The sequence below is a fragment of the Mastacembelus armatus genome, chromosome 18 (genome assembly GCF_900324485.2).
Source record: "Mastacembelus armatus chromosome 18, fMasArm1.2, whole genome shotgun sequence".
Lineage (NCBI taxonomy): Eukaryota > Metazoa > Chordata > Actinopteri > Synbranchiformes > Mastacembelidae > Mastacembelus > Mastacembelus armatus.
In genome coordinates this window covers 3,352,600-3,380,546 of record NC_046650.1, presented here as the reverse complement: position 1 = coordinate 3,380,546, position 27,947 = coordinate 3,352,600, and the positions used below count along the sequence as shown (strand labels likewise).

Genomic DNA, 27,947 nt, shown 5'->3' with positions numbered 1-27,947 from the left:
TTATGTATTATGTATTAAGCATGCAATATCTGGTTTACATAGCTGTGCGTTTTGTTCGAGTGCACACACTGACATACAGTTGTTTCTGCTTAAGAACGTATACAATAACAATAAAACAGTGTGAAAGAGTAGACTAGCCATCTTTGAAAAATACCCTCCACAGGTATCAGGTAACTTTGGTTTATTTGTCCGTGCCATGTGCTGTCAGATTTATTACTGATTTGTTTATTTTGTCACGGTCACTGGTTTCTTTAAACAGAGGTTTTGCTAGATAATTTCAAACAGAATTTTTGAAATATCTAGGTCCCTGAAAACTAGATATTGAACGTATTAGGTTAATAGTATTAATCCATTGTATTCAGATGTCTGCTGTGGTAGGTTGTTCTGCAGAACAGCTGCTGTTCAAAGGTTGAATGGATGAGCAGCTAGCTTTTGATAAGGGAATACAATTTAACAAAGGTAGTAAAAACCAATAAATATACCAGCATTATGGCTCCTTCCCAGAGCAGATTAATAGAAAGAGTGAAGAATGAAGGTATGAAATGAAGAACTGTAAAGGAGTGTGTTCTTGAACACCAGGAACACAATGCAACAACACTCTCCACCAGTGGCATTTAGGTTCTGCAGGTATTTTTAGAACACCACATGCTGCCAAGCAAACAGGCATACTGTTCTTAGAAATATTGACCTGGCTAATGTAATGTAACAGTGCTACTTGTTTAACTACTACAACTATTTCCCAGTAGTATTCTGGAAGCTTCGCCATTTTTAAAGTCCTGTAGCTGTTTTCAGAAAAGTTATTTTAAAAGTCATGCAGAATTGTATGCTCCTGTATGCCTTACATGATCGAGGTTTTTTTCCCCCCACTAACAGCAGCTTCCCACATTTAATAAACCTTCAGCTTAGCTGTAGCTTCTGTCTGAAAAATGACTTTGTCAAAGCTACAAAACTACAATCATATTGATTAAATTAGGAAAGGGAGCAAACAAAAATGTTACCTTTAGCCTTTACATTTTTTTTTTTTTATTTTTATTTTTTTTACTTACAACACAAAATAGCAAAAATACTAGAAAGGGATTTTAGAGAATTAACTGAAATATGTTACTCCTTGCCACTGATGCCTTTTTTAAACAAGCGTTTTAATTCTATTATTTATGTGTGGCAGACAACATGCTTAATGTGCTAGTAACATGCCACATGTGTGTTTGTGTCACTCGCTGAATGCCTCAAGGTCAAGAGCACTTTGTTAGATATCCAGCTGGCGACTGATTATTTATAATTTTCCAGTGCCATTCAGAATGCAAACAGCAAAGTGTCTCAGGGCCATTTAACGAGCATTGCAGCTCTCTACTGGTAAAATAAACCAAAGACAGCAGCATGTAATTAGAGCCTGGAGAAGCCTGTCATCGTGTTACCATTTACCAGTTATGTCGTCCTAGGTCTGTGCACTTTGTGCTGCTTAATATGCACTTGATACAGTTTGCATATCAGCCCTTTAAATTGTCTCATACTAGCTTACAGCTGCCTCAAACTTTGCTTGTTTGTATAAGTTAGAAATTACAAGCTCAGGTTTGTGCAAACAGAAACACTCGTGAACACGCCCACATGTGCTTTATACTTGTCCATCGCTTCTGTGGTTGTAACCTTATCTTGGACCTCAGGAATCAGTTAACAAGGCTCGACTTTCAAGCTTTTGTGTTGCCACTGATGCTGCTGCTCAAAGGCAGGGTCAGTAAACTCTTTGTATGTGTGGAATGCTTTATTTGCCTCGGTTATTGTTCTGCTGCTGTGAGACACACTGTGTGCTTTTCCACCATCAACGTTTTCCTTTGAGAACAGTGCTGTTAATCAAGTGCTATATTCGTATTTACACCGTTTTATGTTTTTGCGAGGCTGTTTGCTGGGGCTTGTTCTGTCTGGAGGCTTCAGTACAATTTCTGGTCACAGTAAGTTGCTGTCTGCTGAAGAAAGTAATTTCTGTAACCTGCTGAGCTTCTAAATCACATTGTGTTGCAGCCCAGACAAGCCTAGGGTACTGGGATGTAAGAGAGAGGCTGAATTGAAATAGGACAATGTTCCCAGCAGGAGTTTTAATTTCAATATAAAGTCATTCATTCCCCCCTCCCCTGCTCCCCAGTAGACTTTAATAAATGAAGGATTTTTGAAAGCTAGTACACATGCTTATCTATAAATTGAGCTGAAGCTTCTTGTTGTAGAACTAAGTATGAGTGAGGGTGTATTACATCAAGCATGTATCAATTTTCCATTAAACTGAACTAATGTCATCATAGCAAAACATACCTATGTGAGCCTCCAGAACAGATCCATTGTTCTTCTGAATATATTGGGATTTGGTGAATGTTGGTGACATCTTTATACAAGCATCTGCTCCTTTTGCCCTTTTCATCTCATTGATTTGGCTTTTACATGTTTGTTATATGGACAACCCCGTCCTTCTGGTCTCCCCCTCATAGAGGTCAGCCTTTAGTCTTGCATAAGCAGCACAACCTAAAGCATCAACTGCACTACACCAGTTGCTTTCTTTCTAATCTAAACTGCTTTCACCACAAAACTTTTACTTCACATTTACTAAAATCCTATTTATCACTAAAAGATTACATATTAAAAATACTGATCTAAATAATGCATACCGTGATACACTCTTAAAGTGGAACTAAACATACAAATTAAATTTCTGAAATCCTGATCATTTTAATTCAAAAATCATAAAAATACAATTTGAGAATAAAGAAGTCCTGCGCGTTGATTAATAAATTGCATTGTATCATTGAAAACTATCACCAACTGAAGTCTTTCCAACAGGAGAAACAACACTGCTCATATGCTGGTAATGTTTGCTTCTTGTGAATGCTGTATGCAGCAATGATAATATATTGTTATAATTATTCAATAAGAACACACAGACTGTACTGGTAGCATAGCTGCAGCTGCCTGTTTAGTCCTGACAAGCTTAGAAGAGGAGAAGACTGAGTGGCTGCAACCCAATCCATTACTCTGGGGTTGATTGGAACGGCTGCCAGGGCACAGCAGAGCACACTGCTCCTTTCAGCGCAGTGACGGGGACTGACAACACACAGCAGTGCTGATTTGCTGACACACACGCACACAGCAGAGATAAACCTGATGCAGAGTGGCTCATTGTAGCATCAGTGTTCAGAGAGTGAGGGAGGAAAACAGAGGAGTAACATGCTGCTGCTGCTGCATCCTTTCCAATGCGGGGTGTGTCACTCTGGCAGCTTGACTGTCCCTTTGCCCTCTTTTTGCTTCTTCTCGGTGTCCTGTTGCCAGGACTGAGCCCTCAGGAGCAGCAATGACGCTAGGCTAGGGTTTGGAAGCAAACCCCCACCGGAGCACTGGCCTTCAGTAAGGAACCGCAGCGTTCATGGTGAGTGAGCATTTGCACCGTGACGACAAGTGGGTGAGAGCAGTAAATCATCTCTCTCCTTGCCTGGTAGAATCAGAGGGCATTGGTAGTCAATACGAGAAAGAGAGGCAGCAGAGAAAGGCTCAGGTTTCACATAATAGTCTCTTTCAGCTCATTGTTTTGTGCTTTGTGGTGGTTACAGAGGGGAGCAGGATGATGATTGTCAGGATCTCATCACAATAAAGATTGAAACATTCAGTTTCTGGGATGTTTTGATGGCTGATGTTTACTGTGACTTAACTCACCTGCACTGCATGTAAGTGGACCTATAGTCTGAAACCCACGTGCAGCACTGTGGCTCTTTCCTATTATGGCTTTTTGAAGCATGTGAAGAGATTTACTCCTGCTGCTGTCACTGATGTTGTTAAAGCAACACAGAGCTCGTCTGACAGCTAAATCAGTGGGAAATGCTTGGAAAAAAACAAAACACTGGATTATATCAGGGTAGTTTGGTGCCAATGTGCGAACTCCCATCTGTTTGTTTAGATAATGTACATTTTCTTTTTGTTACAACAGAACTGCCAGAGTGGTGCAGCCCTATGAAAAGACTCATGCTCCCCTGTGTAAACGTTAATTCAGTTATTAGTGTGTCAGTTGGTGTGTTTCAACGAATACTACATGAGGATTAAATTGTTGTTGGTAATATTCATTTTGCCTAATGTGTTGAGATTTTAAAAAAAAAAATCCCTTGAACAAAAAACCCTGCAATAAATCCTGTCAGTTCTGTCAGGTGTTGATTGTATTTCGTTGCTTTAGTAGTGCTTACTAGTGGTGTTGTATTGGAGTAGGTGTGCACTATGATTTAAATACATTTGAAAAGAAAATATATAATATTTGCAATCCCTTTGCATCAAACACAAGCTAACAGGCTACTGCCCAGCAGACTGTGTTCAAGCCCAAATTCAGTCTTCAACTCAGTCTTCTACATAATTTTGGCTGTGGACTTGTTAGACGTCAATGAGATCTGACATGTTTTCCACTTACAGTAAACACTATCAGAAATGGAGCAGTAAGCTCGCCTCATAAATGGAAAGAACTGCTTTCTTCTACTGCTGTATCAGATTTCAGATGTACATCACTGACTGCAAGAGAGCTGTGCAGTTCCATAAGGTTGAGGTCTCACAGGAACACAAAGGTAAAAAATGATGGTTCAGCAGACAGAGGTATCCCTTTTGAAGTCCCTAGTATGAAACTCTAAAGGAAAGGTAACTTTATTTGAATGGCACATTTCAAGACATCAACTAGCAGAAATTAAAGCACAGCAGAGAAACGTGGTCAGTCAAAGGCAGTGGAAAGCAGCAGGGTTTTCAGTTCACATTTGAAAGTGAAAAGCAATTGATGGTACACTTCCCTTAATGCAACCTGACACGTCTTTTGTCAGACCCTTCTATATTGTGACACAGGCTTTCCTGTAAAGAAACTGTCCAACCTCAAAATGAGATTAAACATAAGCAACCATGGCCTCTTTTTCTGAGAAACTCTGGGACCACATGGAGCAGATGCTACTGATTGATTTCAAGTTTTAAATCACATAGACATAAAGAACTATTTCTCTGTGATCCATCAGTGGTAAGATTCCTCACACACAATGTAGATTTTAGCTGTAATAGCAAATGATGACGTGCTGCATGGGGCAGCACTTGGGAACAACGTGACATATTCAGAGTAATTCAGTTCAATTTCATTGGATTTTATTTGTATAGCACCAAATCACAATAAAAATCATCTCAAGGCACTTTATATAGAAACCCAGGAAATCCCTTGTAAGTAAACACAGTGGAGAGGAAAAACTCCTTTTAATGGAAGAAACCTCCAGCAGAACTGGGCTCAGTTTGGGCGGCCATCTGCATCGACCGGTTGGTGTTAGAGGAGAGGGAAAAGAACAGCAAAGATTTGCTCGGTTGACACCTGCAGAAGGTATAGAGACAGAGAGAGAGAGCAAGAGCACAAACTACAGGATAGCATTGTTGCACTGTGACTATAGTTTTAAAGCATGAATTCCATTAGCAGCCAGCATGGCAGCCAGAGAGATCTTACCTCACTGACAGGAAATTGCAGAACTTTACCAAATGCTCTCATGATAGAGCAGGCTGCCCCATGCAGCACGTCATCATTTGCTATTACAGCTAAAACCTACATTGTGTGTGAGGAATCTTATCACTGATGGATCACAGAGAAAAAGTTCTTTATGTCTATGTGGACTCATTTTAAATGGTTTTCTTTCTGCAGCTAGATAAGTATATTTTCTAGTTCAGCAATCGATAAAAATGTAATTGGTTCACTATAGTCACTGACTATGTCACAGGAGTATGTTCTGTGATCTTGTTTCTGGAAAGTAACCTGTGAGCAGAGAGAGCATCATTATTTGTGAGCATGGTCTGAGCTGTCAACAGAAAGCTCTTTCACAAAGCAGGACAAGTTTGTTGACTAAAAACCAAAACAATCTTGTATTTTTAGTTGAAATATGCTCTTCATATGTGGATTGTTGCGTTTGGGACCCAGACCCATCAAACAGTCTGGCAGCACTGCACAGATTCCCCACCAAAGTTCTGGCATTGTCCTTGTAACCAACCGGAGAAGGCTAAAGCCAGCCGTGGGAGCTTCTGGCTGTCAACCAGTATGTGAATATGCTTCTGGTCTAATACTCCTATCAAACACAGGCTTCAAGCTAGCATTAGCTGCTGGATTGCATCACTATGGCTGACTCACAAACTCCCTGTTCCTGCATTAGCTGAGACAGTGAAGCTGATATGGATGTAGGTGAATGGTTGGGTGGAGCTGAGCAGGGAGAGGGAGGGGTGGGAGGATCCTGGTAGTTTGCCCTTGAGGCTCATGCTAGCTTCAGCCTGATTTCCATAACTTATTTATTGCAGCTTTAAGCACACTTTTACTGCAATGTGTAACAAATGTATGTTTATTGAAATGTAGGGTCAGTGAGGGGGTTGCAACATTACTGCATATAAAACTAGTATGTATAAAATATGTCTATGGCTCCACATGTATGTAGCTTTTATTTCATGAAACAGAAGCCAATACAAGTATTGAGTGTTGAAAACAATGGACAAAGTTGTAGGAGGAAAAGTTTTTCTTTATTTCTGCTTTCGTCATGGTACGTGTTGATTCACCAGTAGAACCAGTTGTTGATTGGCAGTAATGTGGTTAGGCCTTTTAATGGGTTTATATTTATCAGCGTTACCATCAGCCTTCTTTTAGTTTTTTATAACATAGCTCATCAGTAGCTCATCATCACTGTTTGCACCATGCGTTTTCTCATATCACACTGACACACATTTCACTGTCCATGGATGCCACAGTCCCTCACACACATCGTGTCCTGTACTTCACCTTTTTGGAAGCACCTGCATTGCTGCTGAACAGATATTCAATTCCCCCACCCCCGAAGCGACCTCACTCATCACTTACTCCCCCCCCGCCCCCTTCTCTGCAGTATCCATCTCTTCCCAGGGTGTAAGCCTCAGTCTAACCTTTAATTATCAACCTGCAGCTGTTTCCTCAGGTACACCCAGGCTGTAATAAACCGGACAGCAGAACATGTGCGTCTTTTCAGTGAGAAGACAGATGAACCAGGTTACCCATTCATATATGAGAAAATACAATTAATGATCATAGTCATCATTTGTATCTAAATGTAAATTGTTGTATCTTGGGACATCAAGTATAATTGATGTGATGGCACAGGTTGTAAACAAACCCCCAGGTTAGTCAAACATGATGTCTCATTTATTAGGGTCTGAAATCTCCTCTCTTAGCATGAGGGTGATATGGAGCAAACCTGGAACTACACTGCAAAAGAAAGGTTAACGGGGGGGTGAGGGGCAGTAGACAGATGCAGAGCAGCTAAAAATGAGGACCGAGTAAATAAAAGAAAAGCTGGGGAAAATATTCATAAAGGGCTGGTGACTCGTCTGCGAAAGGCCCATCCCAGTGCTCAGTGTAGTCTTACCTGTGAATCACCTAGATTTCTGTAGCAGTGAAGGAACATTTTCCATTAGTACTCTGACTCCCAGCCTCACACATCCTTCTCTCTTCATCATTCTCCTCATTTCTCCTTGTCTTGTGTGTGTCAGCTTCTTTCCCTTGGCGCTCAAACTTCAAGAGATGCTTTTGGCATTTTGCTCTCTCTTTATCCTCTCACCTCTTTTACAAATTTCTTTCATTTCATCTTGTTTGCACTTTAGCAGCTCCCCTGCTATGTGCAAATAAGATGATTCCCTGCTCTCACTTTGAAAAGTGGACACATTTATTCTGATAGAACCTTTTTTTACTCTTTGAGATTTGCAAGACCCCCCCCATCCCTTCAAAGCTGTATCTTCTTAGCTCCCCTTTTAGCTGTGCTTTATTGGTTTAGACATCACCTTTATGGAATGTTCCTCACTTTCTTCTTGTTTAAACTGCATTTACTTCACTCTTAATGGAGAAAGTTGTACTTGGATTTGATGGTGACAAAGCTCCTCTTGCTTGGGTAAATACTGCAAAAAAGAAAAGAAAGATTTTCTCTTGTTGCACCACCAGCCTTTTACCCAGAGTGAAATGTCTTCACGGCGATTAAATGGATTGCCGTGAAATTTGGTACAGACATTCATCTCGTCCATGTCGGTCTATACCAGGTCAAAATTACACAGTGTCCAAAACCTTGATTTGGACAATGAAGGTTCATATTTACAGATCAGAGTTATGTACCTAACTCTGTGCTAGAAAGCAGTGTTTAATGTTAGAGAATTGTGTCTAAGATAGTGACCACTGAACATTATGCTCACTAGGTGTAGTAAAATTGTCATTGTGAGCACTCTAAAGGTCAGAGTATTTATCTTGAATTTCTGGAGCGCATCCCCACAGAGTACCTTTTATCTTTTTACGTTTTTTTTGTTTTATGACATATTTGTTTATCTTGTAAAGCACAAATAAATGTCATACTATAATAATTAATTCCTGGTAGTTCTGTTCTTTTATCTCTTCCCTTTACATCTGCCATTCTGATGTCCTGCCCTTCTCCAGTGTGATTCACTTGCCTTTATTTTTCCCCCAGGGCCAATGGAGACCAGACTCTGGTACAATAGACAGCAACAGAAAGACAGATTAACATAGGCTGCATGACTAACGGCCACACAAACACACACGCACGTACACCACTGCTGAAGGAATAGATTTTCCTGCCTCTATTGTGGCCTGTGCTGATCAATGTGAATGTCCCTATGGCAGCACAGTGTTAAGCTGATTGCCTCCAGACCTCAGCCTGCATTATTAACCAGCTCAACACACACTGGAGACTGGAGGTTATGTTCGACATATAGTGGGGTGTGAACATGCTCATATTGCACTTGTCCCATTTACAGTAGCTTCCTCATTAAAGAAAAAGACAATGGCATCTAAAGTTCTACCTGAACTTTTTGTGCTATATCTGCATCCTTATATTGACTTCTGGATTTAAGTTTATAGCTACTGCTACCACAAACAAACCTACAAATAAACTCACAACCTGTGGGTCACTTGTTAATTGGCCTTGTTTTAAACGGCCTCTTGGCTATATGTGGCTGACTGTCACATGTGTAGGTCTATGTCACAGTTCCAGCTGTGGAGGCAGCACCACATATTCATTAGACACTAGCTGACAAATTCTCAGAGGCCTTGAGGGCAAGGTTAAGATCGTTTTCAGTGTTTCCTCTTCCTACCTTTTGGTCCTAACAGTCTATGTACGACCACAATATTAGTTTTGAAGACAGCTGTGACTCAATTTGCCGCTTCTGTTCATTGACAAAACCTTGGCATGTAATGTAGAGTGACTATTAGTTTTAGATCATCTAAATTATGTTGTTGTTGTTGTTGTTGTCAGGAATATGAAACAAAGAGTGGCAGAGCTGGACCTGGCAACCCAACATCTCCCAGGCAAAGTGTGAGGAAAAACCTGGACTTTGAACCCCTGTCTACCACCGCACTTATACTGGAGGACAGACCTGCGTATGTAAACACACACACACACACACACACATATTGTCAGACAATAAAGCCTCCACTGCCTTTATGAGCCAACTTTTCTCATTGGGGTAATATAGGCTGCATTCAGCATTGTTCCAGCTCTCTGCGTGCTGTTTGTGTCACAGGCTGTTGACATGAGAAGTGCTGCTGAAAGTTTAATAGCCCTCCGTTGGCCTCGCTCTATTGCCCTTTCTTTTAGCATTTTACATTCAGACATATGCTGGGCCTTATCTTTCATTCAGTGATGCCACTACTGGCCGACATGGAATGTATGTGAATGTAGTGAAATTTGCTCTGACTCCATGACTAGCAAAACTGAGCTCAGCTGCTCGGGCCCTGGCCCCGTGCATCCTCCCACCTCTTTTCCTTAATCAGTTTTCCTACTGTCACCCTCAACTGGTAAAAATCATTTAGAATAATGCAGTTGTCTATATTTTTGTGCATGACGTTTCAGCGTCCCATGTCTTGTCTGTCTGTATTTTCCTCTATAACACAGAAGCATGCTCAACATGAATAATGCAACGAAACCCCAATACACATAGTTGCTAACCTATTTAGTAGCTCTGTGTATGTTTGTGTGTTACAGTAATCTCCCTGCCAAGCCAGCCGAGGAGGCACAGAAACATAGACAACAGTATGAAGAGATGGTGGCTCAGGCCAAGAAGAGAGGTGAGGCTATTTAGCAACAGAATCAAGGTTCATTTACTGTGTTTTGCCCAGAACATGGGGTTACTTCCAAACACTGGATTCCACCATATCAGCAACAAGAGAAATTTGCAGTGTGTTTTTCTTTACTTTTCTTTAAAGCTTGATACATCACAGGACTTCACAGACTCTGTCTCTGCCTCTCTTCAGCTGAGTTTCTTCACCATTTCAGTGTCCCTTTGTTTTAACATCTAAACATCTCTCTCCACTCTCCTGTATGCAGAGTTGAAAGACGCTCAGAAGAGGAAGAAGCAGCTAGAGGATCGATGCAAGCTTGAGGAGAGCATTGGCACAGCTGCCCAGACCTGGAACCAGGAGATCTTGCCTAACTGGAGCACAATGTAAGAACAAATACTGCAGCAGATTTAAGTACACATAGCTTCTTTGTACAGATAAAAAATTAGTACATAACCCTGATCACACCTTTGAACCAGTGCAGAGCTTTAAAGAAAGAAACTTGATTGTCACATAAAACACATTAAACTGAAGAAAGAAGTCACATAACCTTTTTTTAAATCACTGTGTCCCAGTCCAGTAGTGTAAATCACAACTGTTTGGCATCACAGATTTTTGGTTACCTTTAGTTATTTAAATAGGTACTTTCATATGCACCACCCTCTCTTTTTTGTTGTATTGTAATTCCTAAATGTGACACCTGTTGTGGGAAATAAAAGTTGAAAAGCAGCCAGTTTACTTTGGGAAGCATTTCATCTCAGGGGCCAAATGCTCTCAGCAATGAGCTTAGAATGAAATGTAAAACTGCTAAGTTACAGTATACTTCTTGTTGCGTGGCCAACAGGATGGTACAAAGTAAATATCTACAAAGGTTTAAAGATAAAAACCATCCATAAAGCATAAAAAAAATCATAACAGCTATATTTAATGCTTGTTGTAGAAATAACTAATGCCAGACAGTGCTTTACAAATGTATATTAATGAATGACTAGCACTATAAAATCTTGGCAAACTGATGTGGTTGTCATCCTTATAGCGTCATTGTATATGTATATGCTTACTTTGTTTTTAAGTCACTCTGCATTATATCTTTGCATATAGTTAGCCATCAGTTTAACATGAGCGTATATATGTCTTGTCCTGATTATAGAACATATCACATAGTCAATAAAGATCAGTCTGTAGTGATTTGTAAAGGTACCATTAAGCTATTGTAACCTAATACTTACATTGGAAACATTGTCTTCCTTATATTTAATAATCATTACTTACAGTAGCTTTGTTTGCTAGTCTGATGTCACAGTCAGCACCATATTACATGCATGTACTGAACAGCTGATGTAGACCAGCACTGCAGGGAGAACTGAGTCATGTGCAAACATAATGATCAATTATAGGATTAATAAAACACGACCTGTTGTACAAGCATAACTGCCACGTTGTCATTCCAGCCGACTCTTTGTTATACCAAATAGTCAGAAATACCAGTGTATGTAGTGTATTGCCACTCCTATGGGTGTAAGAGCATGAACTAAGATTAGTACTTGAACACTTAAAAAAAAAAAAAAAAAAAAAGTCACGTGGGTAAAGAACTGGTGCTTATGAGACTTTGCATTATTAAGTTGTAAAATATGGGGACAGAATAAATGTGGAGTAAAATATGTATGAGATGTACAAACATTTAGTTGTTGTCATTTCATGCTTTTAATGACTGCCACCTTGTGGCTATGACTGGTAACTGGAACACAATTATTAAGCATCCTCTGAACTATTTCCCCACATTTAACCCTGCTCCAGGTGTACATCTCGACGAGTGAGGGATCTCTGGTGGCAAGGCATCCCCCCCAGTGTCCGAGGGAAAGTGTGGAGCCTGGCTGTGGGCAACGAGCTCAACATCACACATGGTACATGGGCAGTGAGTATGGATGGCATAACGACCGAGAAGAAAAGACTATTAAAGTTAATGTTACCCGTACTATAATAATTTCCATGCTAAACCTGTAATTGTTCTGATTTGTACCACTACCCATGTGCTCTGTGTGAGTCACCTTTATAACAATACTACACTGGTTCATGCTTTATGACAGGCAGAGCTAACATTCACACAACTGTGCATGCATGCACTTGTAAGTGAACCAGTTTGTCTCAGTGTTTGTAAGTGAATAAGCACTGAGGTAGAAGAAGAAAGAGCGTGTCCATTAGGAAAGGACACGCTCCAGTGATTCTCTCAGTGCAAGGACAAGTAGCATTTCAGCAAGTTCTTCAAGTGTGGGTGGAGAGTCCAAAATACACACTGGAGACTCATTCTCCAGTCGGTAAAGGAGCAGCAACTTTAATTGTGTGTGTGTGTGTGTGTGTGTGTGTGTGTGTGTGTGTGTGTGTGTGTGTGTGTGTGTGTGTGTGTGTGTGTGTGTGTGTGTGTGTGCGTGCGTGCGTGTGCGTGCGCGTGTGTGTGCGCGCATATTACTTTGTGACATGGCGTGTATCGTTGTGAGGACATCCTGTGCAGGCCTCACAACTTTTTGAAGGTTAAGATTTGGGTCAGAGTTGAGGGTTAGAATTAGATTTAAGTTAGGGTAAGAGTTGAGCCTAAGTATTTTAATGTTTGTGTTAGACAGACTGCATTATGTCAGTGAGTGTCCACACAACTATACAAAGGCTCAACTTTGCATATGAGTGAAGGAGCTCTTCGGCAGTGTCATGGCTACTTGCAGATAAATGATCGCTGTCTGATGTGCTGACCCATTCTGCCTTGTGCTGCCGACCAATTTACATTGAGCACAGTCCTATGTGTTATCACACTGCACAGACACACTCATACGAAACTTAATCAATTCGAGCTCATTATTTTGCTGTAGCATCTCATCACTAGAGGGCAGCCACAGGTCAAAGCACAATACCAGGATATTGAGTGTACTGCAAGAGAATAAATGCCTTGTGAAATGGAGGGAGATGTTTGCTCTAATCACCTTTAGTGGTGCTGCTGCAGAGAGCTGAATCCTTTTATCACCTGAAGTGGTTTCTGTCCAGTCATCATGTTCACTACTCAGTGCCTTTAGTCTTTTCTCATAATGGCTGTAACGTGTCCCCTCAGAGCTGTATAACATCTGCCTGGCCCGGGCAAAAGAGAAGTGGAACACCACACCAGCACCTGCCACAGAGGGTGAAGCTGAAGGTAGAGACAGAATAGGAACTCCTCCTTGACTTTCTCTGGCTTTTTACTTTTACTTGGAGTGTGGAGTATTAATTATGCTGTGTGTCTTTCAGATGCTGGTTCTTCAGACAGGGAGTCAAGCCTGGAGCTGATCAAGCTAGACATCTCAAGAACATTCCCCCAACTGTGTATCTTCCAGCAGGTCAGCCACCACCAAAAACACTATGGGCCTGATTGTGGTGTTCTTTAGGTGCATTCAGGCCCAACCGGTCTAGGGACTACCCCAATGTTTTGTTTGCATTCCTGGTGTTCATATGTTAACATTCATACTGCTAGCAGGAACACTGAAGTGATGTAAGCCAGCTGATGGTTGGTATAGCAGTGAAACCTTTTATGTTCCCCTTACAACCATTAGAATCTCTGAATTTCCTCTGTTGTATAGAGCCTCAATAAAACTTCAGTGTTGGTCCACAATGTGTACCTGTTGCCTACACAAAAAATGGTGATTGTGGGTATTGCATTTGCTGTGTTCAATAAATCAACATACACTTTAAGCCACTCATGGTTCCAGTTGTGCTGTGAGATCACCTACCCTGAAGTAGGAGATTAAAATGTTCTTTAAGACAGTGTTCTAAGAGCTATAATCATCCTCACGTCTAACAGTGCAGACACAGAACAAAGAGGAAATTTCCTCCAAGAGCTCTGGGAACTATGAAAAAGTTAATCAAATCATTTTTTTATTTGTATTGCACATTCTAAAACAGCCAAAGTGCTTCACATAACATACAAATCGTGGAAAACAACCATAATACAAATAAAAGGAAATCGAGCAACTAAAATGAATAAAAAGCCTTTGAAAATAAGTCTTAAGGCAGAAGAAGCCTATTAGTCTAAATCACAGAGCAGATAAGATTTTAGGGCCTATAAGTGTGATAGGGAATAAATAGTTGTGTAATTTAATCAGGTGCCAGACCACAAGAGACAAGAACCTTGAAAACAGTGGTATAATTAATCTGTAACCAGTGTAATGATACCAGGAAGGAGGTGATATTGTCTCTTCACCCAGGGCTGATAATAAGACACGCAGCAGCATTTTTCACTGATGGGCCAAACTAGGATGCCCATTTTTTTGGATGCCCAAATATAGAGTTACAGTCTGGAAGAGATTATAATTATTATAAGTGATTATAATTATCATGCAATTTCTGGAAAGAATTGTTTTCAGTTTTGTTATGTTGCTTAACTGGAACAAGCAATGTTTAACCACAGTTGAAGTTCCTAACTTGAGTATTCAGTTTCAGAGTATTCAGCCCTAAGTGACTGTATTTACCGAATATTCAGGTTGGGTGAATATTTGGGATAAGTTTTTTTTAAATTTTTTTTATTAGTAATTAGTAGCCTCAAACTAGCTAATGATAGTGGTAATATCAGCTGCATCCCTAGAATTTAGGGGAAGATGTATTTGCATATTGTCTGCATATCAATGGAAATAAACATTGTATCTATGGTAAATGAAACCTAAAGGAAGCATATACAAGACAACAGAACTCACTTCAGGGCTGAATCATGGGGTAATCAGGGCAAAAAGAGGAAAGATTAACAGTAAACAGTAAAATTTTGAGCAGTTAGGTAAGAGGTGAAGCATTTTGAGATGGTGCCTTGAAATCTAACAGTTTAGGAGAATTGAGGGGTCAACAGTGTCAAAGGCAGCAGTAAGGTTTAAAAGAATTAAAATGGCACAATTACCTGAATTTAAATAAGGAAGTAGATCATTTCATACTTTGAGGGCAGACTCTGTACCATGTTGGGCTCTAAAATTGAAACTATTATTCAGATATAAGAAATAGTAGAATCAAAAGATTACAGAAGCACATCAGACCATAACAAGACACATTAAGAACATGTTGCTGCAGAAATAGCTTTGTCCTTTTTATTTGGTTAAAGTCTTTCTACTGTATGTTCCTAACAACCTTAATAACTTAAAATCTTAAATTCTGGGCTCACATTATTATATCAAAGCAATTCTAATGCTGATAAGTTTGTGTGTGTGTGTATTTTTGAACTGATGGCTCCATTTTCTTCATTATTTTTCTGTTCATCGTTAGGGTGGTCCCTATCATGATGTGCTGCACAGTATTCTGGGAGCATACACTTGTTACCGGCCAGACGTTGGCTATGTAAGTCACACCCTGTTAATCACACTTATGTTTATGTTTTCCTTGTGTAATGAACATTAGAAATATTGTCATGTATCCTCCTGATGACCTTCACACAAATCCATCACTAAAGTAGGGAAACATTTAGGTATTGTTTTATGGTTTTCATGTGTGATTTCCTGTGTTAGGTTTTTTGGTTTTATGTTGCTTTCACACTTTGGAGAAAACTGAAGCCAACACAGTTCGTAATAAGAGTGCATGATCTTTGAGGTATCAGAGTAGTGCTGTGGGCATATGATGAAGGTTAAAAAAGACACAGCACAGCCTCAGAGCTTCCCCGTAACACCTGCAACATTCTATTAATATCTGATATTACCAAGGTTTGACTGTGATCAGGATGACTGTCAGCCGCAGGTATTAAATTTCTACTGACTGCCAGATATTGGGTGTTCAGTGTGTAGGATGTGTGACAAGACAGTATTCGATACGCCTGCACGAGAAACCAGGCCCCTTATAGGACACTAGTCATCTTTTTGTTTTCCCCTGTCAGGCAGAAGTTACAGTATTCACTGTAAGTCACCTCCCCCTTGTTTGTGTAAAGATTATATAGCAAGGTACCTAATGAAGTTTACAGGTAGGCAGGCAGGCAGGCGCTCATTCGCTTTAGACAGAGTTAGGCTAAGTGTTTCTCTGTGCTTTCGGTCTTAATGCTAAGCTGAGCTAACTGGCTGATCTTAAAACAGACATGAAATTGATGATCATTTTTTCAGATTTCAGTGACTAATTGGTGTTAATGTTTGTTTATGTGTATATGTCACCAAACCACATGTGCACGGAGGGATGTTTCAAATTCAGGAGTGGTGATTGTGGTCACATTTATTTTAGCCTCAAGCCATGCTCATTTTCACAATTTTCACATGGATGCTGCAGTACACAAACCTATGTTTTTGAAGTCATCTGCACTTTAGATCAAATTATAACACTCAATTATAACACTAGGTTTTTCAGCTTCAAACTGTGCGCAAACTGTGAACTTATGCTTGCACCTTAGAACCACATTATGCTTTTAGCTTTTGTGGTTTGCATTTGCTGCTCACCGCAGCCCCATCCTTTCTATACCAGAATTAAAATGACTGTGACTTCCTGCACTGACCCCAAGCCTTGAGCTGCTGCTCAGTCTATGCATTTGCTTGTGTGCAGGGTTTTCTGGCTCTTTGCACCTGTGTTTGTCAGCATTTTACCCCTTTCCAACTTAAACATTCAGACTGAAATACTTGTAACAGTAAATTACTCCTTTAAATTAGATAATAGTACTTCTTAAATTAGTATAAGTGACAGCGATGGTCCAAAATTCACCTTTTCTAGCAGGTGTTCACTTTCTGCCTTTATCTTATTTTGCCCTCACTTTCAGAGACAGGAGTATACGTGTCATACTAGCACTTTCTTATATGTCTTTCTTTCTTGTGTTTGCGCAAACTTGTATGTGTTTGTAGGTGCAGGGAATGTCGTTCATTGCAGCAGTGCTGATCCTTAACCTGGACACAGCTGATGCCTTTATAGCTTTTGCCAACCTGCTCAACAAGCCCTGTCAGATGGCCTTCTTCAGAGTCGACCACAGCCTTGTCAGTGCGCACGCACACACACACACACACACACACACACACACACACAGATTTCCACCATCAAAACTTAAACCATTTACTATACAGTAGCTGTAAACACACATAAAATGCCTCTCTCCTGTTAATGAATACAGTAATGTGGTTTGTGTATGTTAGGCCAATAAAACCAACTTCTTTCCTCTCTGCAGATGTTGACATACTTTGCGGCATTTGAAGTGTTCTTTGAAGAAAATCTACCAAAGCTTTTTGCACATTTCAAGAAAAATAACCTGACCCCAGATATTTATTTAATCGACTGGTGAGTATCAAACTTTAACTCTTCGTTTTTTTTAAGTGCTCCACGTTTCCTCATTTCTTCAAGACTTTTTCTCAGTAATGTCACATTTGTTGTAATTTTTCATTTTGTTTTAATACCCTGAATTCAGTCTGATCATACTCACTTGAAACTACAATATCATTACCCTAAAAGAAAAGACCATAGCCTTTGTGAATTACTTGCTATTGTGTCATTTCACAGGAGCTATACATGCAGCCAAAAATATCTGATCACGATATGTTTTCCACCTACGTGCAGCGTGAGCTTTGCTCTCCGTCCCAGTGCAAAGCTATATGTCATCACCTTGAAATGTGACTCTTAGAGCTTGTTGCACTTTGTGTCATCTGAATAAACAAGACAGGATGTTTGTGTGAGCAGGGGTCTCAGTTAGTGATCGCTACACATACAGCGTGGAATGTTCTGCTTCGTTTTTTTCCATCAAATACACATTAAAAAAATGTAACAATAATTGTGGCATGAGGAAAAGTTTGGGCAACTGAGTCTTTTTTTTTTTTTTTTTTTTTATTCTCGACTTACACACCTTCACCCACTCCTCCTGAAAAGCACTTGAGGTTTACAGGCTGTTTTTTCCCCACACAATATGTTTAAAATCTACCCACAGATTTTCACCAGCCTCAGCTGGGGATTCCTGAAGTAGTTCCTGGTGGACTTTTGATATGTGCTTATGAGGGTGTAAATTGTACAAGGACAACATTCCTTACTGTTGTATGTGCCTGCACAAAACTAATATTCACAGTTCCTTTCTGCCTGTCCTCGCTGTGTCTGTCATTCCAGGATCTTTACTCTGTACAGTAAGTCCCTGCCATTGGACCTGGCGTGTCGGGTGTGGGACGTGTTCTGCAGAGACGGTGAAGAGTTCTTGTTCCGCACAGCGCTGGGCCTGCTGCGTCTCTACCAGGATGTGCTGACCTGCATGGACTTCATCCACATGGCCCAGTTCCTCACCCGCCTGCCTGACCTCATCCCTGCTGAGCAGCTCTTTCAGCACATTGCCTCCATTCACATGACCAGCCGCAACAGGAAGTGGGCACAGGTAGGATGCTGTACCTTTTATATTTTGGGCTTTGTGGCTGGTTTCTTGGTGTTTTAACTCTGCTCACTCTGTCTCCTCAGGTCCTGCAGGCATTACAGAAAGATCAGGAGCGAGGCAGCCCGGTGCTGAAGCGCTGACCAGAAACCACAGGAGAAAATAAATAAATAAAAAATAATATCATGCACTAATGGACTCAACCAGTCCCCCCTTCATCCTCCTGGAAAAACTGTATTTACCAGGCCAGGTGGAGATGAAAGAGCCTTTGTTCAGCTTGGTGACATATCTGGTTGTGTAGCTGCTGTTGTAAACCTCACTTCCAGAGCCGTGTCACTGCTCTGACTGGACCCAGCACCCTGCAGCGGGTCTGTCACTGATGAGACAGGGCTGTGCAAACGAGTTTGAGGCCCCCACTCACCCCCACTCTCCTCTGAGGCCCAGCAGTCGACTGCAAACTGTAGCAGGCAGAGGCTGAAGAATGTATCACACACTCCCACATACATGGAAACCACAGATACTTACTACTCAAATTCTCCGCTTACATTAGCTTTTAACTCTGTCCACACTCTTTTTGGCTTCAGTTCCACTTCCTTTTATGTTTGGAAAATTTATTGTAAAGTTTTTTTTATTTTCTGTGACAGAAGTCTTGAGTCAAACCAGTTACCGAACATGTTAGAGATATTCTTAAAGTCCCAGGCTCTCGTCAAAACTTCAGTCATTCCTTCACCAGTTTGATTTTGTCTGCCTGCTGTGACCTCAGTTTCCTTTGTTTCTTGAACCATTCCATGAAGTCAGAATCCATGAAGATGCAACAGAAATGCATATATCTCTGATGCTCTAGGTTGATTACCTGAGAGCACCACATTGTCACATGTAAAGAAAAGTTTTAACCCTCTAAAACGAGGTCATAAGCTGCCTGTAAAATGAGTTTTACAGTGTTTTTCTGATATAATGAAGCTGGGGTAGATATGTTGTGGTTACACACACTGTCCTCTATATGTTTTGAGTTACATTTCAGCTCATTAGAGGTTTGAATCCTAATGTTTTGTTAGTGTGACGTCTTGTGTGCATTTATTTCATATTTAACAAATGGAAAGGCAGACAGTCCTCGTGCCAGTCAAATGGAGAGCAGCTGCACTTGCAGGATTACAAAGTATGTGTATCAGAGGGAGGTTTACGCCCAGTGCTCTGAAGCAGCCTTCAGAGAGGAGGATTCAGCGAGAAGTGCTGAACAACATTTTTTGCTGATGCTTTTCCATTGTGACAAATTTACATCTTTTAAAAATCCAGTGGTTAGCTGTTAGCAGTTTTTGTTTGCAGTGTACCCACTGCTGTACAAAACTGTCACTGGATTGCTTTGATAGTGAAGACCACTTAAACATGGTGATTGTCAGCTAAGTCCAGCTGCTTGTCTCAGCAATTTTTAAGCAAATTTATGGGAGTTTATTAGCATTAAGAGGCAATGTCTGAGGGAAGGCTAAATGACATCAAATCTAAAACTGTTTGTATCATGTGTTCGTATATGGCGAGTTATGACAGAGAATGTGTGCTGCTGAGGCTGAGCTGCCATAACCAGTGCCCCTTCAGCTGCTGATTCTGCTAAATGGGCCAAATCACCACACACACCTGTTCCTTTCACCTCACACATTAGCTTTGCCTCGCCCTTTACATGACTGCAGAAATTTGTCTGCACCACAGTGATCACCTCACCTCTGTCACTCTTGGGCTTTGTGCCCGCTTGAGGTTGTCAGTGCGTCAACAACTCCCTGATGCTGCATTCACAGTGTGGTTAAAGTGTCACTCCATCCTGACCTGTGGGTGTGTGCTGCTGCATTCCAAGCATTGTTTTGATGAGCTGACAGGCAGCTGATGAGTTAGTGATGATTGGGTGAGGTACTGTCTTGCTGTTGATCCCGTACTGGGCCTCTAGCAGTTAATTATATTTTCTGTGATGTTAATTTCTTTCAAAGCCTGTTTTTCGTTTTGTTAAAGGTGAGAAGTGCAGAAATCTGACTGGTTGGTGATGCCTGAGCGTTCATTGTCAGATTGTCTTTCAAACCAAACTGCTGGTGGAGTCTCTGTGTATCTGTCCTGTTACTGGATGTGAAGCTACTTCATCTGATGTGTTGTGCTGCTGATTTGGTGTGTTGTCGTGCTCTGTGATATTGATGCCGTCTCTTGTTGCCACTGAGGTGAGACTGTTCTTAAATGCCTGGACCACAGCAGAAGTTGAGGCAGAGGTTGTTCTGGAGTTACAAACAGGAAACACCTTTCATCTGTGAGCCATCAGCACCCTGCTCTCAGCTGGTTTTATGGCTGCTAACAGTCTGTGTTTGAGTATGAGCTTCACCTCAGCGCCATGCAGCAGACTTTCTGATCACTCTTCTCGATGCACTCCTCCCTCCCCCTCCCCCACTGTGGTGACACACCGCAGGACTGCAATACAGCTTTTTGCACATACATGTAAGACTTTGAGTTGTGCCTCGCATCATCAGTTTGTTTCTCTGAGGTGTAAACGGGTCAGTTTTTCATCCTTTCTTTGTTTTTGTTGGATTTTTTTTTTTGTCTTTAAGTAGTGGCCAGCTGACAGTACAAGCTGAAGTATGTCTCGTGTGGTTACATTTAAAGCTGGCCTGTATGAATTGACCCTCCCAGCTCGACCAACACTAGCTGCCCCCTTATCAGAACTGTATGATCCACAGTGGTGGAGGCGAAATTCAGTCAAACTAAATTGAAATAAGAGTAATACACTGGATCTGAATGTTTGATGTTTTGAATGTTTGATTTTCTGGATGTCTTATTTTATGCCCCTCCTTTAGACCCGTGTACTGTAGAGAACTGATGGACATACATGGAGACAGCAGAGTCACCATGCACGTGTCTCACTTGAAATGTATATAAATGATAGTTTTATTAAAATAAACAGCTGTATATATTCAACCAGAGGCTGCAGTGTGTCATTCACATTTAAAGGTAAAAATTAACATTTGCTTTTATCGTCTAGTTAATGCCATCTTCTACATGACTAGCTAGGTAGGTAGCTACTTTGAGACATCTATAATAGAAGCGGACACTGACACAGACCCAGATATGCAGTCAGCATACAAATAACATCAAACTAATGTATTTGTTGCATCTTTGTTTAAATATGGAAGATATTCTAAGTTGCTAAGGCAATTTCACAGTCAGCTGAAAATAACAGATGTCACTCAGCTGATTGTATGGATCAAAAAATATATAAAATTCTCTCCAGACATGGTGAATTTATATAAAACAGCAAATCAATTCATTATCAATGAAGAATCTGAAATTTAAAATATCTTGTTCCACTGAGCAAAGGTCATTTGCTCATTTGATCATTTATTAACATAGATATAGTGAAACTCTTAAAACATGGACCCAGGATGCAAAAAGCCCACAACCAATATCCCTTTTCCCGTTTTAGTGTTTAATGAGCTCTTTCCTTTGACTTTATAATGACTTGACAGGTTTTATGTACTGTAGAAACATAGGTACTGTTTTTTCTTTATTTTACCACCATGCTATGAGCTATACGTAACCACAGCTGCATTTCCTCTGCAACCTACCACTCAAGCTTTTTAAAAACCAAGTGGAAAGTTTGTGTCAGAGGCAACTTCAGTCCCTGTGAAACCACAGCCACCCCCCCTATTCCACACCAGTCACACTTTTTTTTTAAATTTAACATTTTTGATCTTGATAAACGTAGCACCACAGCACCTTTTGTTTAGAAGTCCTCTCCTGCAGGTAGAGAGCCGCTGTGGTTATTAATCATCATCATCTCCAGAGGAATTTCAGGTCATCATGAAGACTGGTCACATCCTTCTGCTCTGCATCCTGGGAGCTGCAATGCTGTCTACAGTGATCTGCAACAGTACGATAACCTTACATTTTATTATTTAAACATGTTCTGTGTTAGGGGTGTTGCTTCTTAAGACATCCTCAAAATACAGCACTTTGATGTTCCTATTCTTCAGATTCAATTGGTCCTGAAGACTGCTGCTTTGAGTTCTACCCGAGAAGAATCAAGAAAGAACTTCTCGTATCATATGAAATGACTGATCATCGCTGCGCAAGGAGAGCAGCTCTGTAAGTACAGCATGTCAATATGATTACTTCATTCTCAGGAAGTTTAATACATCAAAGACATAAATAATCATAATATTAGCATTAAAACAATAATATTATGTAGTTAATTAGAATTCATGAACACAATAAAACACAGGGCACATTCTCCACAGCACTTTGACCAAATATACTTCATTTTATCTCCTGCCTATTCTGCTGTTTTTTGTCAGTTTAATCCATTCAGATATAAGTCATTTTCTGTGTGTTTTTTTTTTTAATAGTTATGTGTCCTTTTCAAAATGTTTTAAAAAATACTGTTGATCATAATGATCATTTCCACCCTCTGTTTCAGTTTTGTAACAAAAAAGTCTCGTCGTATCTGTATGGATCCAAGTCTGTCCTGGGTTCAGAACATCATGAAAGCCATGGATGAAAAGTCCTTTTAAATCAGCTTCTTGTCTGGATAAAAACTTCCTGTTTGTTGCTTGTAATGGAGCCAGAATGATCCTCTGTCTTCATATGCTTTATATTAACAACATTATCAGACAGTGTAACCATCACACAAATACAGGTCATGTCTTCTTTATTCTTTCTGAGATAGAAAAGAATATTTGTCCCATTTGTGTAAGACTTAATCAGATTTGATGTAAAATACAAAATAAAAAAATGTTTTAAGCATATGGGGGGAAAAAAAAACGTTTTGTTTTATGGGTTTTATTTTCTAATAATGTCCATCATTGAAAATGCATTTTCTGACAGTAAAGCCTAGTTTAAACAAAGTGAAAATGTATTATGCATTTATGACTTACTTGGACTGCACCTCATCTGTATATTGCTTTTGATGAATGTGTTAATAAAATAATAAATAAAAATAAACATATTTTAAGCATATTACTTCGGCTATACGAGTCATTTCTTTTTTGCTTTATAGCCAATAAGGCAAAGGCATACTGTACAATATAATATTTAGTTGGCAGCCTAGCAGTAAAAATGATATCTGATAAATACATAACCCCAGCCCCCAGGTGAGCATGGCACAGAAAACAAATCCATTACAGATGACCTACAGTGTGTTATTGAGCTGAAGGAAATTAGAGGATCAGGTTGGATTACTCTTCAGGTTATTTCTCTCAGCAGTACATCAAATAATACCAAATGCACCACACATGTGCTTGTGTATGTTAAAGCTAGAATCACTCTGATTTGAATGAATAATATCATGCTTTTGTCAGGCAGTCCATGTGACGTGTGATTTGTGAACCAGGAGAGGTTTGGAAGAACAGCTCTTTGCATGGGCCTCTATGGAGACATCTGTCTGACCAGCAAAGTGAACCTTTGGTTTTTCAAGGTGACTGCATCATGCAGATGTGCTGTTGTTTTAGTTATTCATCATTCACAAATACAGACTGTAATGTTATGAGTAGATCCAGCTAGATTTTCTGTTTTCCTGTCTGACCACAGTTAATGCCCTCTGCCTGTTGTTGGACCTGTGCCTCTGGCCTTTGGACTATACTGTTTTCTTCACTGTTTGCCTGTCTGTTGTTGACCATTCAACAAGTCAGTATCATTCTGTTCCTGCCTGATCTGTCTGTGAGTCCTGCTTTTGAGTCTCCAGTTTGTCAGAAACACCAGAGACCATCTATGACCATGACTGTCAGGGTCAGTGTGGCTCTGCTGAAGGTTGGATGGATCCTCTTCTTTTTAACACTGACTCCTCTCCCAGGTAAGAGACATTTACAGACACTTGCCATTGCACTTCAATGGCTTTGAACATAAAACGTTCATATAATAGAAGGCATTTCAGGATGTGTCAGTCACCTTCAGATGGTTTGGGTTGATTTTCAGTGTCTGCACAGGGAACAGGGGCTTTCTATTCTGATGAGGTTCATATTCAGCCTCCATCTGTTACCAGCACCATCACAACATCTGACAGTAGGTCTTTCTGTGATTACTCTGCATGTGTTGACAGTTCATCAATTTATTGATTCCTTCACATTTTCATATGCTGATCAGTTTACACCAAATATGTAGGAGACACTATTTAGCTCAAGGTGAAAGTTAAACCTCAAACTGCATTAATGCAGCAACGTGATCAACATGATCCAATGTCAACAACACAGTCAGTGCAACAAAACAAACAACTAAACTTAAACATTTCATATTTGACTATTTCCAGGGACTCATCTGATACCTCCTCCACCTGGACCCAAACCTACGACAAAGTAAGTCACTGTAGCTGTTATACCTTCAAATCAGAAGGTGTGTGCGGAGGTCAGTTGTCCACTGAGGCACTCTTTGAGGCAAATTTGTGATATTGGGCAAAATTGGATTATTTGATTTGATCTCTGTTCCACCAGCCTGTGCAACTTAATACAGTCTCAGCACTGGATTTGATATTCAACTTCTTTTGTTGAGCTTTCATGTTTAAGCTTGCAGACATGTAGAGCCCATAGGAAAGTGTTTTAGCAATTGTTTTAAATACACAGGCCCTATCTAAATATCAAAATGAGGCATACAACGTACAAAACAGAAAGGCTCTATATACCAAAGCTGGATTTTTAGAGGTCATTTCCAATGTTAGATCATTACTCATTACTCATTACTCTTAACATTTTTATTTTTCATATGTTTCATGTGTCCACTGTTAGAGACACGTTTGAGACAAATCTATCCCAGTCCTTTCTGGGACGTTCAGAACATTTGGGAGGCACAAATTCAATTGGTCCTGAAGACTGCTGCTATGAGTTCTACCCAAGAAGAATCAAGAAAGAACTTCTCGTATCATATGAAATGACTGATCATCGCTGCGCAAGGAGAGCAGCTCTGTAAGTACAGCATGTCAATATGATTACTTCATTCTCAGGAAGTTTAATACATCAAAGACATAAATAATCATAATATTAGCATTAAAACAATAATATTATGTAGTTAATTAGAATTCATGAACACAATAAAACACAGGGCACATTCTCCACAGCACTTTGACCAAATATACTTCATTTTATCTCCTGCCTATTCTGCTGTTTTTTGTCAGTTTAATCCATTCAGATATAAGTCATTTTCTGTGTTTGCATGCATCCTTTTCAAAATACTGTTGATCATAATGATGAAACATTTCACCCTCTGTTTCAGTTTTGTAACAAAAAAGTCTCGTCGTATCTGTATGGATCCAAGTCTGTCCTGGGTTCAGAACATCATGAAAACCCTGGATGCAAAGTCCTTTTAAATCAGCTTCTTGTCTGGATAAAAACTTCCTGCTGTTTGTTGCTTTATCAAATCACAAACTGTGATAAGTTTGACTGTTTTGTTAGAACATGAAGATGATTTTAGTATTAATGTGCAAACCTGAGTTGACCTTCTAATGAAGCCAGAATGATGCTCTGTCTTCAGATGCTTTGTATTATCAACATTATCAGACAGTGTAACCATCACACAAATACAGTTCATGGTGTGAAAATGTTTCCTGTCTCTTGTTGATTCTTTCTGCTCCCTACACACACCTGAGTGTCAACAGTAATGAGTCAGACAGCATGTCCTCTGTGTTCGACTGTGGACTCAGAGGCCTGTCAGGGACTTTCCACTACTTGTTTCCTGCCTGATGTTTGTTGGTTGGATGTTGGTCAGTTGGTTGTTCTCACACCCTGATGTTTCACCGTGTTCACCTTTGGGTGCTCCTGCTTTCTGTTTGTTGTGTAGTTGTGTAGCAGCCATTGTTCATGGGTTGTTGCAGTTTTCTCTGAGCCAGTCGTACTAAGTGGGCTGTGATATTTATTTGAGCCTGCTGGGTTTCTTGTATACTTGTGTTGTGTCTGTGTCAGCCATTGTCCCTGTGTTCTCCTGTTTGTTTAGTGTCTGCATCTGGCTCCTAAATTTAATCCACTACACAGCTGCACACTGCTCTGTACTAAAGCAGTATATAGACAGTATATGCTTTGGAGTCAGCATCCAGTTTGTCAGAAAGACCAGAGACCAGCTGTGACCATGACTGTCAGGGTCAGTGTGGCTCTGCTGAAGGTTGGAAGGATCCTCTTCTTTTTGACACTGGCTCCTCTCCCAGGGGAGAGAAGCTTTAGTTTGTTCATGTAGTTTTAGTCGTCCACATAATGATGTTTAAATGACTGGACTTGTTGGACTTTATTAAAATGTTTTTTCACACTTTTCAAACTGGTACCATAAAATGCTGCTCACTGTAAGATAAAACTAAATGCAAACAACGAGAAAAGAACTGGGTTCTTATAAAAAAACACCAAAAAGATGAATCAACTCCTGAAGATGCAGTGTGTAAAATGTGAAAGATTTAGGAGCATCTGGTGGTGAGATTGCAGAATGGCAGAATGCAGCCTTCTGAGCACCCCTCCTGTTTCCAGGCACAATGGAGGGATGATTCCCTGTTTAGAGCCTGTTTTTGTTTTTTCAGAAATATGAAATACTGTATAGACAGTATATTCAATGAAGCATTTATAATAAAGGTGATGTTTTGAGCTGTTTGATGAGCGCTGGCAGCAGTCATGGTGTCAGCCTGCTTTTTGTTTTACTGCAGCTTTTTGCTTTTAAATGTGTTAATTATGTTCATTTTATTCTAGTGTTTTAGTCCACATGTCATTTCTCCAGTGAGAGGAGAGAACAGGCTCAAACCTCATGAAATCAGGAAGATCATATGTGGGCAAGATGAAGACAAGACAGATGTGCAGGTGGAAGATCTGCACTCTCCACAGCTGTCACAGGTCGACCTAAGATCTGCTGTACCAACGTGACTACCTAAGATAACTTCTGTTCAAAGCAGGAGTCTGTTATACATTTGTACATAAGAGATGTAGTAAACTGACCAAAATGACTGAGGGTTTGTGTGTAGATCAAAATGAAATGTTCTTGTGTCTTAGACTTTTTAAATGATATGATTAAACCAAACCAGAGTTGGGTTTTGCACAGAACCTGGTTAGGAGGTAAGAAGTGGTCTCAGGCCGTCACTGTGGTCTGTATCTGTGCCAACGTTTGTCAAACTGAAATGAATATGGAAATGTTGATAGTTCAGTTGTCATCACATTATGGCAGCATGTGTCCTACTCTCCTGCTGCATGTGCATCCTGGATAGTTTGTTAATGGGATGAAGTGTCTATGGGACTAATACAGTAATAATACATGACAACCATGAAGCAGAGGGTTGGTGGTTTGATCCTTGGCTTCACTGGTCCAGATGTTGAAGTGTCCTTGGGCAAGACACTGAGCCCCAAGTTGCCCCTGGTGGCTGTTCCATCGGTGTATGAGTGTGTAAGTGACTGTGTGTGTGAATGGGTGAATAGTGTAAAAGCACTTTGAGTACACTTGGAAAAGACCATTTACCATGAATAGAGAACCATGTTATGAGAGATGGTTGTGTGTGTGTGCGTGTGTGTGTGTGTGTTTCTGACATCACTAGTGTTTTCTCCCCTTCTCACCAACTGTCATCATTATAATGACCTACAT

General features: G+C 40.2%; 2 protein-coding genes across 6 annotated transcripts in view; both read left to right on the top strand.

Moving 5' to 3' along the window:
• Positions 1 to 21,338, top strand: part of tbc1d14 (TBC1 domain family, member 14) — a 30,570-nt gene extending 9,232 nt beyond the window's left edge. For 3 of the 5 annotated variants that reach the window (XM_026327045.1, XM_026327037.2, XM_026327063.2), the window contains 11 exons: positions 9,297 to 9,421; positions 10,026 to 10,108; positions 10,368 to 10,485; positions 11,897 to 12,003; positions 13,194 to 13,274; positions 13,367 to 13,455; positions 15,359 to 15,430; positions 16,903 to 17,031; positions 17,220 to 17,329; positions 18,143 to 18,401; positions 18,482 to 21,338. In XM_026327045.1, the coding sequence (XP_026182830.1) occupies positions 9,297 to 9,421; positions 10,026 to 10,108; positions 10,368 to 10,485; positions 11,897 to 12,003; positions 13,194 to 13,274; positions 13,367 to 13,455; positions 15,359 to 15,430; positions 16,903 to 17,031; positions 17,220 to 17,329; positions 18,143 to 18,401; positions 18,482 to 18,538 (1,230 nt within the window). In that variant the 3' untranslated portion in view covers positions 18,539 to 21,338. Of the gene's footprint in view, positions 1 to 3,114; positions 3,407 to 9,296; positions 9,422 to 10,025; positions 10,109 to 10,367; positions 10,486 to 11,896; positions 12,004 to 13,193; positions 13,275 to 13,366; positions 13,456 to 15,358; positions 15,431 to 16,902; positions 17,032 to 17,219; positions 17,330 to 18,142; positions 18,402 to 18,481 lie in introns of those variants that run through there. The other 2 variants (XM_026327073.1, XM_026327056.1) reach the window with 2 other exon arrangements.
• An 855-nt stretch (positions 21,339 to 22,193) lies between these two features.
• LOC113121507 (eotaxin-like) lies at positions 22,194 to 23,378 on the top strand. Its single transcript, XM_026292069.1, has 3 exons — positions 22,194 to 22,290; positions 22,394 to 22,505; positions 22,837 to 23,378. Exons 1-3 carry the CDS (start codon positions 22,221 to 22,223, stop codon positions 22,928 to 22,930), a joined length of 276 nt encoding a protein of 91 aa, XP_026147854.1. The 5' UTR covers positions 22,194 to 22,220; the 3' UTR covers positions 22,931 to 23,378.
• Positions 23,379 to 27,947: the final 4,569 nt, after the last annotated feature.

Excerpts from the sequence above, each read along its gene's own strand:
- LOC113121507 (XM_026292069.1), top strand. The coding sequence starts at position 22,221 with ATGAAGACTGGTCACATCCTTCTGCTCTGCATCCTGGGAGCTGCAATG. Across the intron at positions 22,291-22,393 it reads GTCTACAGTGATCTGCAACA|ATTCAATTGGTCCTGAAGAC; the intron begins GTACGATAACCT and ends CCTATTCTTCAG. Across the intron at positions 22,506-22,836 it reads TGCGCAAGGAGAGCAGCTCT|TTTTGTAACAAAAAAGTCTC; the intron begins GTAAGTACAGCA and ends CCTCTGTTTCAG.